Genomic DNA, 13,164 nt, shown 5'->3' with positions numbered 1-13,164 from the left:
CTCCAGTGCTGACATCATCGGCCTCTTTTGCGAATACCGAAAGGGCATGGCTCTGCTTTTTTCTCAGGCTGGAAACTTGATGTTCGAATTGAGAAGGTGATTTGGGAGCGCAGAGGGAAATATACTCCTCTGCTGCGCTCAAATCACAAGGGCAAAAGCTGCACACTGTTCAAATACTCAGAGTGATGATGAAAAGCGGCCATATCCAAATTCTAATATTTGAACTGATCTGAATAACCGTCTCAAGGCACATCCGAACAGAGTCCGGTGTGCAGACTGATGTCAAACGTCAGGTTAGGGTGGAATAAAAGTGGCTTGTTAATGTTCGATTACACAGTCTGGTTTAACATGGCCCATTGTGCGCAGCTCTCACTCACGGCTCGTGAAACTGTCACTCTGACAGTCAAAGCCCAGCTCTGGAAAGTGCCACTGTGGAGAGAGTGCTCTTTAATGACGGTGTGCTAGTGTAACAAAGCACGGTTAATGCCATTACGCCGTCAGTGCTGCTTCATGACATCCTTGCCATAATGGCACTCGTTTCAAACTCGGTTTTACGAGCTGCAATTAACTTTACCCAGATCACCACTTTTTTTTTAACCTCCAGGTGTAAAATAACACATTCTTTCACTGCGAGCCAGAATGCCAGGCCGGTGGCAGCAAGGCGGGTTTCCAGTATCAGGGTATTGGAGGCTGCTTTGGGGTCCGGATCTGGATTCGGTCCGCTCTGATGGAATGACCAGAGAGTTAAACGACACCACCACTGGACAGAAATGAGTCCAGAGCTGGCTTAGAGCATCTAGCAGGGTCTGCTTGTAATCTGTCCAGTCTGGGGGGTGCGGACGAGGGGGCAAGGAGGGTCGTACGCCAGTCTGAGTGGTCTACACTCTAGTGCTAACAGAACACAGCTGCTTCTCGTTCACACCGGGTTTACTGAGATAAGAGCACTCACTCTATCAGCCAACGCTGCTATGTATACACTGCATGGAGATTAGTTTGCACATGTGCAGGTCCTGTTAAATGATGGACAATAACTAAAAGTGCTACTTGCTCATGCCTTACTATGAAGCTAATACTATGAAGAAACAGAGAAAAGAAATACTAGGCTTAATCAGGACCATCAGTCAGTACACTGATTGAACAGATGATTTGATGTTTCCTGACATAAGACCTTTAACCTGTCCACATTTATACGCATTTCCTTCCTGTGCTACATCTGTTCTCAAGAATCAACTTGCGGTCCAAATAATGAACTTTTCTCAGCAGTGTTTCTATCCTGCCCTCATTCTACTTGATCTTTCATTACAATGCCTTGTTACCTGATCAAAAAAATGAAAATGAAAGAAAAACATCTCTGTTTCAATGCTGAATCACAGAATCTGCATGGAGGGTTGTACTGTGAGCTGACTGGATGTGAAACTGCAGTATGTGATGTCGACTGCTGTTTCTTTGCAGGCATTTGATGCCCACTGATTGTAATGTCTTTGAAGTAACCCTCTGCTGCACATACCTATTCTCAGAAAGAGCTGTAGGTAACTGTGTTTTACATTGTATTAGCTCTGTGTTTAAACTGAATCCATATGGGTCAGTTATGTATGTGCGTCTCTTGTGCCCAAGAGAACGAGTGCTTTGGTATGTTATAGTTATTTTTGACTGGCCACATATCTGGTATTCAGAGCAGGGCTTCATGCTCTATATGAATGATATGTACACATAAATATAATATAATATAATATAATATAATATAATATAATATAATATAATACACACAAATATGTGACCTGTGCTGGCAAAATGAGTCACAATGAGCAAATTTTCTAAAATAAGTAATTTTTATTTTTACATTCTCACAAAATGATATACGAGTTGTTAGAATCAGACAAAAAATGACTGAGCTACGCCCGTTTGAAGTCGATAGAGTCATCAAAGTCCATTTCGAGAAAAATCGAGTTAAAGTTTTCTGAAGGTTCCAAAGCAAAAATCACCTAGCAACATTGTATATTTTCCTCCAGTTCTTTTCTTAATAATCATTACTATATTAATAATCACAATATAGCTTTTTTATTTTATCTTTGTTGTTATAAATAAGAACAGATGCAAAAAAGAACAGATATAAAAAAGAAACAAGTGTAGCATATTACGTTCTTCATTTTACATCTAAACAAAAGCATTCAAGTAAGAAAAACAAATAATCAAATTAAAAATCAATTTAGTGTGTTCATTACAAATAAATTGATTATTAAAACTACAAAAGCAGTTCAATCAAGAGCAGCGAGTGATTCCTTCTTTTATTTTATTGTTAGATTAACATTAATGAGACAGCCTATATTAAGACCTACTGTTTTGCACGGATCTAATATCATGTTACACATTTGATTTGAAAAAAGATCATTTTAGATGTTTAATTACTATTTGGAGCACTGGGATCGCTAAACGGTGGCTCAATGAACTTATTTTTGTGAAAAACTCAAATTCGACCAAAATTGACATTGAGTGAATTTTTTTTAGTCACATCAGAAACAAAATTCAATACACCTCCTTACTGAATAATAAAGCTATTTAAATAAACCTTTATATGAATATAATTTTATTTTCCCATTCCATGATTTGGCAGAGTAGAGACTATTAATTTTAATTATTTAATAATTCAGCCATCATCAACCTGGTAGCAATTTTCCTAGGTATGACATTATTACTAGAAATGACCATCAGGTGGTGAAATATATGTAAATATGTGCATTTTAACAGTGACAGTGTATGGAGACCTCAAGATGACGAGGTGTGTGGAAATGACAGGCTTGATATGAGTATAGAACAAGCTAATAATTAAATTGAATACAGACCATCAGCATTGAGATGACATTTCTATCCTATTGTATACACCTTTTTTCTTTTTCTAGTAAATGTTAGTATGTTGCCTGTGTGTGCAAGTCACATATTATATACGTTTACCATAGCGCAACTATTCCAGCTACCTGCATTTACAAAAATATACAAACATGCACGCACTGGAATTGCAGCCACAGGGCCCTTAGGAAGTGCAGTGTTTCTCGGTAAACACACTCTCTGTTATGTGAGCGATAAGGGTGTTTGAGTGAGCTGCTGATAGCTCATCCTTCTTACAAAACAGACACACATGCTGTTGTTACACTGCCGAGGTGAGTTCACGACCCTCACGGGAAAACAATGCGTCTCAGTTTAGCCTCCGGAGGTGCCACAAAACCGTAGCCATTCAGCCATGGCATGGGATGAAATCAAACTGTAGGCATTCTTTCGTGTCTTTTTTTTGTCGTTTTCTTTTTCTTTCATGTTTTTGTGGGCTTTCGGAGCAGTTAAGCAACAGCTACCTGTACGACTGGATAGATTGTAGTTTCAAGCCGGAAGGCAAAATTTTGTTTTCCAAAAATGTGTCTACTACTGTTGGCTTGCTAAACAACTGGAACACTGCAGGAAATGTGCCTGGAGGGAACAACAACTGAGATACTGGAAGACACCAGCAGACTATGTGAAGCTCTGTTTCAGAAGGTGTATTCATAAACCCGATGTAAGATACAATGGTGCATAAAAGCTGTAATAAAATACGCTAGTCTGACTCACCTCTGATAACTAGTACTGCTTTAGTTCTGTGTAAATTCAGTATCAGTGCTTAAACTTTGCTGTTGTCATGACAGAGAGTGTGTAATATATATATATATATATATATATATAAACACACACATACGTATAATCATTGTATTCTTTATAATTGAACCTCACAATTTTTAAATATTTTTCAAGATTCTTTTTGTTCTTATTTCTGTATTTTTAATTTATGTGTAAAACACATTTATTTGCATAATTAAACTATTAACTCTTAACTAACGCATTTTCTGTGCTTCAGATGCAGTTTCTGTCTGTCTTTGCAGTGTAAAAATGGCAAGAAAGAGTTTTAATGATTTTGCATAATATACTTTACTACCTGTAAATTTCTGCCTGGTTATTTCTATAGGTTCATGTAATGTCAATAAAAGGCTTGACTGTAAGAAAAATGTCCAGATAAAAAATGAGCATAGATTACCCCGTTTCTGGCTGGAATAAAAATAAAGAACTGTACTCTCTTTCCATTAGAAAGAAAAATGGCATAATAAATACTTATCAAAACCACATATTTACAGTACCAGTACGAAAGCAAAATGTCTTTGTGGCATGTGCATAAATGTTTAATTTGTGGTTTTCTCACCGAATCACCTGTCGCTATTAAATTATGTGAATTTTCAAGTGTAAACAATCATCATGATTTCATGAACACCGTCCTGTTTCACAGGTCTATTCGGCTTATTTATGTGCCACACACATCAGCGGTCTGGCTCATTGTTAGTTATTGGTGGTGCAATCGTTGCGCAACGGCGTTCTTTTCTTCTGCAATCTTTCCCAACAGCCCGTTCCCATCGCCTTCACCCCGTATCTTCCTGTGCCAGGTCTCTAAGCTAAACCACTGATATCAATAACGTCGTAAGGACCAGAGGACCACAGCTAGTGTGGCCTGCACAACCCCAGATCACTTTAAACTGAAAGAAACAACAACGGCATTGCTTTTCAATTCATACACACACTCTGCCGCAACATGAATGTCATAACCCTTATATACGTATCTCATTTTATAATACAAAACATGCTTGGCCTTTTTCCGCACTCGAGCGCTGAATTTTTTTTCCCTCTGCAGACATATTCAGCACCTGGTTATTGTTAAAATGCATTTTTTTACAGACTTTTTGAACATATTTATCTCTCTATAGCCCATTTAATCACGAGTCCAATTAAAGCGGTCCTGTCTGAAAAAGCATTAGCCTGCTAAAAAGGAAGCAGGATGCACTAAACTACATATATTAGATACATTAAGACACTCCTAAGATAAAAGGCTTTAGTTCTCATCTAATTGCTTATTAAGCACTTTTGTAAAGTTGCCTGAAGTAATTAGGTGCATGCGTTTTTAAATTGCAACATGCTCGATCGTGTTTGGATGTGTTGCTTATTAGTACACAATTTTGCATGCTGTAATGGTTAAGGTGTGTATGTGTGTGTTTACACCTAAACCCAGGCATCCTCCATGAAGGAATGTCTGTGCCCTGAACTGCTGTGCTGGAGTAAGCCGGTTAAGATATTTACAGGATTTGCATTACTGTTGACACATTTTTCTTAATCTCATTAAGCTGACACCTATGACCCTCTTTATATAAAACATAAGGAAAGGAGGTGGACACTTCACTCCACCAAGCAGAAAATCACTCCCAGAGGTCTCTATCACCTCCGATGATTCAGCAAAACAGCGACACAGACTACCGGTGCTTATGGCAATGCAAGTAATAGAAAAGAGTGCTTGAGAATGTCCTGACACGATAAATCTGGCTTGACCGCTGGTCACTACTGCTGAGAAAATTTGGTGGATTTACAAGCCAGACACACACACACAGAATGTAAGCTCTTGACCCAAACCAAATGGGTCTCTGTGAGCGTTCAAGTGAGTCATTCCAGTCAGGGGAAAAAAAGTGTCAGGACGGAGAAGTTCCTGCTTCTCTCCTGTCAAATACTTTGATGTAGCTTCACAGGCTCTTAAAAAACGGGGCGAGTTTAGATGCCAGTTCTGGAACTTTCTCTCCCTCAGCCGGGTACATGGCCAAATGGCAGCGCAACTGCTTCCTTGCTCACAGCAGGGCAAGCTCTCTCATATCTGCTGTGCAATTTTTGATTAAAGCCCCTCAAAATAATGAAATAACCAAAATCAAAATGGAGACACATTAAAACCTCAGTCGGGGAGCGGTGCTAACGAGACCCTGAATAGCCAGTTGAGGTCTTCGGTTCTTTCTCCCTTAGTTAGGGTTCTCCCCCCTTCTCTATCCCTCTTCCCCTGAACCCCCTGTAGTGCGCAGATGTGTGTGTGTGTGTGCATGTGTGTGTGTGTGTGTGTGTGTGTGAGAGAGAGAGAGAGAGAGAGAGAGAGAGAGAGAGAAACACAGAGGAGCTTCAAACAAGCTCAAAATCAAAAACAGATCCAGACAGAGGAGCAGGTGTCAAATGATGGCAAGATGGCTGCAAATGACAGAGGCGGCACATCATTTTCTGCTGGATCTAAAGAAAAGTTGATTATCTAAATAGAAATCATGATTATGCAGAATACAAAAACAAAATTTCTGGCTTGAAAGTGATTTTTCCAGTTTTTGATTACAGGACACATAAAAGAAGAATTATATGTATGTATGTAATAAATTAAGAAATGTAAGAAATTATAACTTTTAATGAGCAAGGGTGCATTAAATTGATCATAATTAACTAATCTATCTATCTATCTATCTAAAGTAAAATTGATTTACTAGAATATTAAATTATAGTAATATTTCACAATTTGTTTATACTGTATTTTCTAAAAAATAAATGAAGCTTTGGTGAACATTTTTAAAAACATTAACAAACAAATAAATAAATAAAATATATTGTTATTGTCTTCATACATGCATACATGTAACTTCATAAATTCAAGAAAGAAAGAAAGAAAGAAAGCATGAAATAAAGAAAGAAAAATTATAATTGTCTTTGCTCTAGTGTGAAAACTGTTTGTGTGTGTGTGTGTGTGTGTGTGTCTTTCCCTCTCCTTTCATTCGCTCCCTCCGGGGGAGTGAGCAGGTGTCCAGTGACCCAGGAAGAGGGAGACACGGGTGGGCATGCGGTGAAGCGCATCCCTGGCTCAAATGTCCCCTGGAGACGGAGGACAAAATATCCCTCCTTTGTTAGCGGCCATCTTTCACTCACCCTCTCCTTTCCTTTCTCCCTCTCCCTTCTTCTCTGCTGCAGCAGAACACATTGTGCTCAGGTGTTTCTCCCGACCCCTTCTCCATTACAGGATATTAAGTCCAAAGAGCGAGAGCAGGCATTGTGACTGCACTCTATGCCGAGCCGAGAGTGTCTCTGTGCGAGCGTCTCTCTCCGGTACTCTCTAATAGAGTTTAAGGGTGAACTTGGAAATGTGGGACCAGAATTGAGATCCTTTCATTAGAACCGTGTCTGACAGCGCTACACACACCTCTTTCACTTCCACTCTCAGCTTCGGGTTGACAAATCCCGCTTTTTCCCCAAATGGAATTAACCTCCATTGCGTTTGAAGTCAAAAGGCAGTGTCGCGAGGGCCGACGGCCTATCCGCACAAACACAATCAAGCTCTGAGGCGACAAGCAGAAAAATCTTGAAAGCTACAACTGACTCCATCTTGAATTCGGTAGAGTGGGGAGTCAGGGAAAGAGGCCGAAAAAGCCAAACAGTGTGTCAATCATTTGGACACACTTTCTTCCATGGTGACGCCAGGCACATGTAAACAGGAAATCTTTTGGTATGGCTGGAGAAAGCTTTTTTCAACATTCATGTCAAGAGGCACGACTTGGAGGGAAATGGTAGCTGAAGTTAATACCAAAGATCTTGTAATGCAGAGAAGCGAAACAAACCAAGGAAAGAAAGAAAATGTTCTTTTTATTTTCTCCTCATGGACTCACTAACACTGTCTGCAGCTGTCTCTTGTTAGGACATAAGCCTCAGCAACTGCAGCATATGCCACAATTCAATGAGACAATTAGGAAAAAACCCACACGCACTTATGTTACATGTTAACACTTGTGCAAAAAAAATAAAAAACAATCGCGAGAAGGCATTTTAAAACATCATAGGCTGTTACAAAAGATGACTGTTAGAACTTAATTATGCTGCATAATACAAGATTATATTTCATAGGTATCCTTCACAGTGAAGACAAGCTCAGTGAAAAAATAAATCCAAGATGGTGGACAAGTTGGGATAAATGTTGATCATAAATAAGTCTATATTTTATTGTAACAATAATAATTTAATTCACATTTCATGCAATAATAATAAAAGATAAAATAGTGAAATTAAAAAAGTTAGTTTTTTTTAATCCAATATTTTTTTATTAGGGAATTAAAGTAACAGTTAAAGCAGTGGTTCATGATTTAATAATAAAATATAATAATAAATTTAATATATAAAAATTATATTCATTATAAAAATGCCCATGGAGTTATACAATTATTGTGTATTATTAATACTTAATAATATTACTTTATATGATTTCAAATCATAATTCTAAAATGAAGCTTCCTCATTCAATATATCCTGTTTTTCAAGGAATTCCGTTTTTTTTTCAAAGACAAAATTAATTAAAATAAAATTATATATTATAAAATGTATATATATAATTTTAATTTATATATATAAATTAAATAACATTTTATTTTTAGTCATTTATCATATATTAAATCAATTTAACTCATTTTGAGGTGCATCTTGGATGATTCCCACAGTCTTGAAAAAAACCCCTGTTTGAGAACCACTGGATTAGAGTATGGCATGTTTAACTTAGAAAAATGCTAACATTAAACTCTCAGAAACAACTATAGTTGACTTTCTTCTCTTATGTTTTTTTTTTAATATCAATCTGAGATACACACACATACAGCTTCTTTCACAAATATTAACTACATTAAGTAAAGTAAATAAAGAATCCGCAGAATATGCACCCTAAGGATCAGTGCGTTCATTGCTCTGGTCATCAGAGATATGAGAGTCACCCCACACATTCATCTCATAATGAAAAGCAAATATAGCAATCCTCCACACTCAGCACTTTCTTTCCTTAATTAAGCCAAAAGGTGTTAATGAAAGTGATTAGATAAGGTCTTCTTAAAGGTTATTTGCACACAACACCTGTTAGTCTAAGGAATATTAATAAATTAGAATAAGTGACAGGAGAGTGTGTGTGCAGGGAAGATAACGAATGATTCAGCTATTCATTTGCTTCATTTTCCCCCTTTCTTTCAAAATGGCTGTCCTTTAGCTCATTGTCAACAGCTTTAATTCTCAATTCATTTCATGAAAAAAAAAGTAGACAAAAAAGGGGGGAAAAAAAACCAATTTCATTCTCAATTGCACCTGAAAAGAACAACAAGAAACAAATCTGAGGGATTTTAGTGTGAATAAAAATATAATCAAAAAAGCATGTGAGGGCGTGATGACATCTCCCCCCCGCCGATGCCCCGCTCTGGGAGAGTGGCAGCGGAAGTGTGGCGGTGGGGCCCAGAGGAAGCCTGTCACCTGAGCATTCTTTGACCCAGCACAGCTGCTTTGTGGGAATGAACGACGGCACCAAAGAAAAAGAAGGAGTGAGAGAGGGAGAGAGAGATCGTCACTTCCATCACTTCTCCAGGTTTCAAGCATGATCAAATTTGCACTTCAAACCGCTGGGGCCTGTTAACCAGCCATTGTGAGTGTTCGCTCATGCGAGTGGAGCATTCCAACGATGGCTAGGTAAGGTCTCCTAGCGTCCGACACAAAGACAGACCTTTGATTGGGCCGCTGGAGGGTCCCCTCAGGGCCGCGGAAGCAGTAGTACGGGTATAAAGAGAAAGAATGCATGCGGATATATTGACCTCATTCTGCTAGTTATTGACTCTCAGGACAGTCGTGATAAAAGTCAAAAGAGTGTGATAATGGTAATATTGTGCAAGAGAGATGTGCATAGTAATTCCTTTCATAGGATCATCTATGTTGGAAAATCCATCTTAAGATTTAGAACATGGTAGCTGATTTCTAGGCAGTTCAAACTGTTTTTTTGAACACCCACAATTTCCCAAAAAACAGCTTGAGCACCTTAAGCTTCACTGGAAGTTTGTTTGTTGTTGGTCCAAGATGGATAATGACCATCTCAGACCAGCTAGAATCCAGGAACCATGTTCCAAAACACAGCTATCAGCTTAAACTGGATTTTCCAGCATGGTAGAGAGAAAAAAAGGTTTTTTTCTTTCTTTTCTGTTCGAGGTAGCTGAACTAAAAGACTAAAAGGCTGAATGTGGCCCTAGCGTGGCTCCACTCACCATTCTCACTGTCTGATTTGTTCTCGTGCTCTGTGTCGGTCAGGGTCAGGGCTGAGTTCGAGCGGCTGGACAAGCAGGAGTTGCGGCCAGACTTCACACCTCTGCCCCAGAGGTGCATGGCACGTTCCGGTGACATCACCCCCTCGTTCTCAGTGTCCATGTCTGAGCCTGCGCCAACGGAGTAGCCGCGGTGGGGGAGGCCCATCTCTGCGCAGAAGGCCAAGCCACGGCGTGTGGCTGGTTCACATATTCCCAGCTGCCTCAGGTTAAAGTTCTGACCTGTAAAAGAAATGCAACAAACTAATTCAGCAAATATCTATATACATGGTCCAATACAATCTACAATCTACAGGTGCCAAATGTAAATACAAACTGGCATTGGTGAGTACATAAAATAGAGTTATTCAGTAACTGAACTGTACCGTTTTTAAGAATCAAAACTTTTAGTTTTAATTGCTATGATCGAGTGAGGGTTATTTTGCTTGTATTTCACATGTAAGCAAAGCAAATTAAAGAAAAAATAAAATATCAGTGTCTATGCTACATCTTTTACCATTTTACCATTTTTATATACATTGTTCAATTCTTTCAAACCCTAGAAATATATGTATAGACACACACACACTCATACTTCCATTCAAAAGTTTGGAGTAAGAAATACATTATTTACATTTACATTTTATTCATTTATTACAATACAGTTATTCAGCAAGGATTCATTACACTGATCAAAAGTGACATTTATAATTTTATGTTGAAATGTATTTCAAATAAATGATTTACTTTTAAACTCAAAAATATTTAAAATGTTTCTTAAACACCAAATCTGCATATTAAAATGATTTCTGAAGACTGGAGTAATGGCTGCTAAAAATTCAGCTTTGCCATCACAATAATTATTTCATTTAAATTATTAAAATTAAAATAGAAAAGTTATTTAAAATTGTAATTTTGCTTCACAATTTTTTTTTCTGATAAATGTAAATAAATGCAGCAATTGTGAGCATAAGAGACTTCTTTTAAAAACATTAAATAATCTTACTGACCTCAGACTTTTGAATGGTAGTGGGTGTTTATGAAAATGAATAATACATAAAAACAAAATTATATAAAAAGAAATAATAATAATAATAATAATGAAAAACATAGCTTCCCACAGTCTTGAAAAAAACCCCTGTTTGAGAACCACTGGATTAGAGTATGGCATGTTTAACTTAGAAAAATGCTAACATTAAACTCTCAGAAACAACTATAGTTGACTTTCTTCTCTTATGTTTTTTTTTTTATATCAATCTGAGATACACACACATACAGCTTCTTTCACAAATATTAACTACATTAAGTAAAGTAAATAAAGAATCCGCAGAATATGCACCCTAAGGATCAGTGCGTTCATTGCTCTGGTCATCAGAGATATGAGAGTCACCCCACACATTCATCTCATAATGAAAAGCAAATATAGCAATCCTCCACACTCAGCACTTTCTTTCCTTAATTAAGCCAAAAGGTGTTAATGAAAGTGATTAGATAAGGTCTTCTTAAAGGTTATTTGCACACAACACCTGTTAGTCTAAGGAATATTAATAAATTAGAATAAGTGACAGGAGAGTGTGTGTGCAGGGAAGATAACGAATGATTCAGCTATTCATTTGCTTCATTTTCCCCCTTTCTTTCAAAATGGCTGTCCTTTAGCTCATTGTCAACAGCTTTAATTCTCAATTCATTTCATGAAAAAAAAAGTAGACAAAAAAGGGGGAAAAAAACCCCAATTTCATTCTCAATTGCACCTGAAAAGAACAACAAGAAACAAATCTGAGGGATTTTAGTGTGAATAAAAATATAATCAAAAAAGCATGTGAGGGCGTGATGACATCTCCCCCCCGCCGATGCCCCGCTCTGGGAGAGTGGCAGCGGAAGTGTGGCGGTGGGGCCCAGAGGAAGCCTGTCACCTGAGCATTCTTTGAACCATCACAGCTGCTTTGTGGGAATGAACGACGGCACCAAAGAAAAAGAAGGAGAGAGAGAGGGAGAGAGAGATCGTCACTTCCATCACTTCTCCATTACACTGATCAAAAGTGACATTTATAATTTTATGTTGAAATGTATTTCAAATAAATGATTTACTTTTAAACTCAAAAATATTTAAAATGTTTCTTAAACACCAAATCTGCATATTAAAATGATTTCTGAAGACTGGAGTAATGGCTGCTAAAAATTCAGCTTTGCCATCACAATAATTATTTCATTTAAATTATTAAAATTAAAATAGAAAAGTTATTTAAAATTGTAATTTTGCTTCACAATTTTTTTTTCTGATAAATGTAAATAAATGCAGCAATTGTGAGCATAAGAGACTTCTTTTAAAAACATTAAATAATCTTACTGACCTCAGACTTTTGAATGGTAGTGGGTGTTTATGAAAATGAATAATACATAAAAACAAAATTATATAAAAAGAAATAATAATAATAATAATAATGAAAAACATAGCTTTTGCACCCTGTCTATTCATATTAATCTGTATTACCTATACACAATTGTAATTAAACACAATGCTACAAAGACAACACACACACACACACACACACACACGGTTATAATGCAGCAACCGTTTCAAACACAGTAAGACACATTCCACATGCCCTAGTTAAGCAGAGGAAACAATCAATCAAAGAGACACTAAAAAGAGCCTATTTAATGTTCTATTTTGAAGTCTGACTGCTGTTTTCTGCGATTATTTCTGCCATGTGCACTTATAGTATCAAGAGAATGACAAATAAACTAGAATTCTCTAATTCCCTGGACACTAGAAACTCCTTTCTAACACACACACACACACACACACACATACACACACGCACACAGCTATAGACCACCGTTAAGTATATGAGCATGAGAAAAGTGTGTTTTTCTCTCACTGGAGGGACTTGGGAAAGCCTAAGAGGGCTCAATATCACTCGCAGGCTGGACGTCATGGTAAGTGGTTCTCATTGTGAGTACAGAGTGGTCTCTTTCACATGTGTGTGTGTGGAGGGGGGGAGTTCAGGTATGCTTTGTTGGCCTATTCTGTGGGGTGGGAAGAGCCCATAGAGTGTTGGTAAAACACAAGCTGACAGGTAAATGGGCCTTGCTGGCATCTGGGGAGCCATTTGGAGAGTGTCGAGCAATGTAAAGATCCACGGCTCCAAAGAAACGGGAAGAGAAAAGAAAAATAAAGCTGTAAATTGATACCGCAATCTATCTTTTTTTATTTGTTCTC

General features: G+C 37.6%; 1 protein-coding gene across 1 annotated transcript in view; it reads right to left on the bottom strand.

Moving 5' to 3' along the window:
- Positions 1 to 13,164, bottom strand: part of LOC107748832 (teneurin-3-like) — a 308,518-nt gene that overhangs the window by 222,450 nt on the left and 72,904 nt on the right. Inside the window, exon 3 of the mRNA XM_016563808.1 lies at positions 9,906 to 10,184. Within this exon, the coding sequence (XP_016419294.1) occupies positions 9,906 to 10,184 (279 nt within the window). The remainder of the gene's footprint in view (positions 1 to 9,905; positions 10,185 to 13,164) is intronic.

This window comes from Sinocyclocheilus rhinocerous, unplaced genomic scaffold (assembly GCF_001515625.1).
Source record: "Sinocyclocheilus rhinocerous isolate Xijiao unplaced genomic scaffold, SAMN03320098_v1.1 scaffold590, whole genome shotgun sequence".
Taxonomy (NCBI): domain Eukaryota; kingdom Metazoa; phylum Chordata; class Actinopteri; order Cypriniformes; family Cyprinidae; genus Sinocyclocheilus; species Sinocyclocheilus rhinocerous.
Note: the sequence above shows the minus strand (reverse complement) of the source record. Positions and strands in the feature narration are given on the sequence as shown.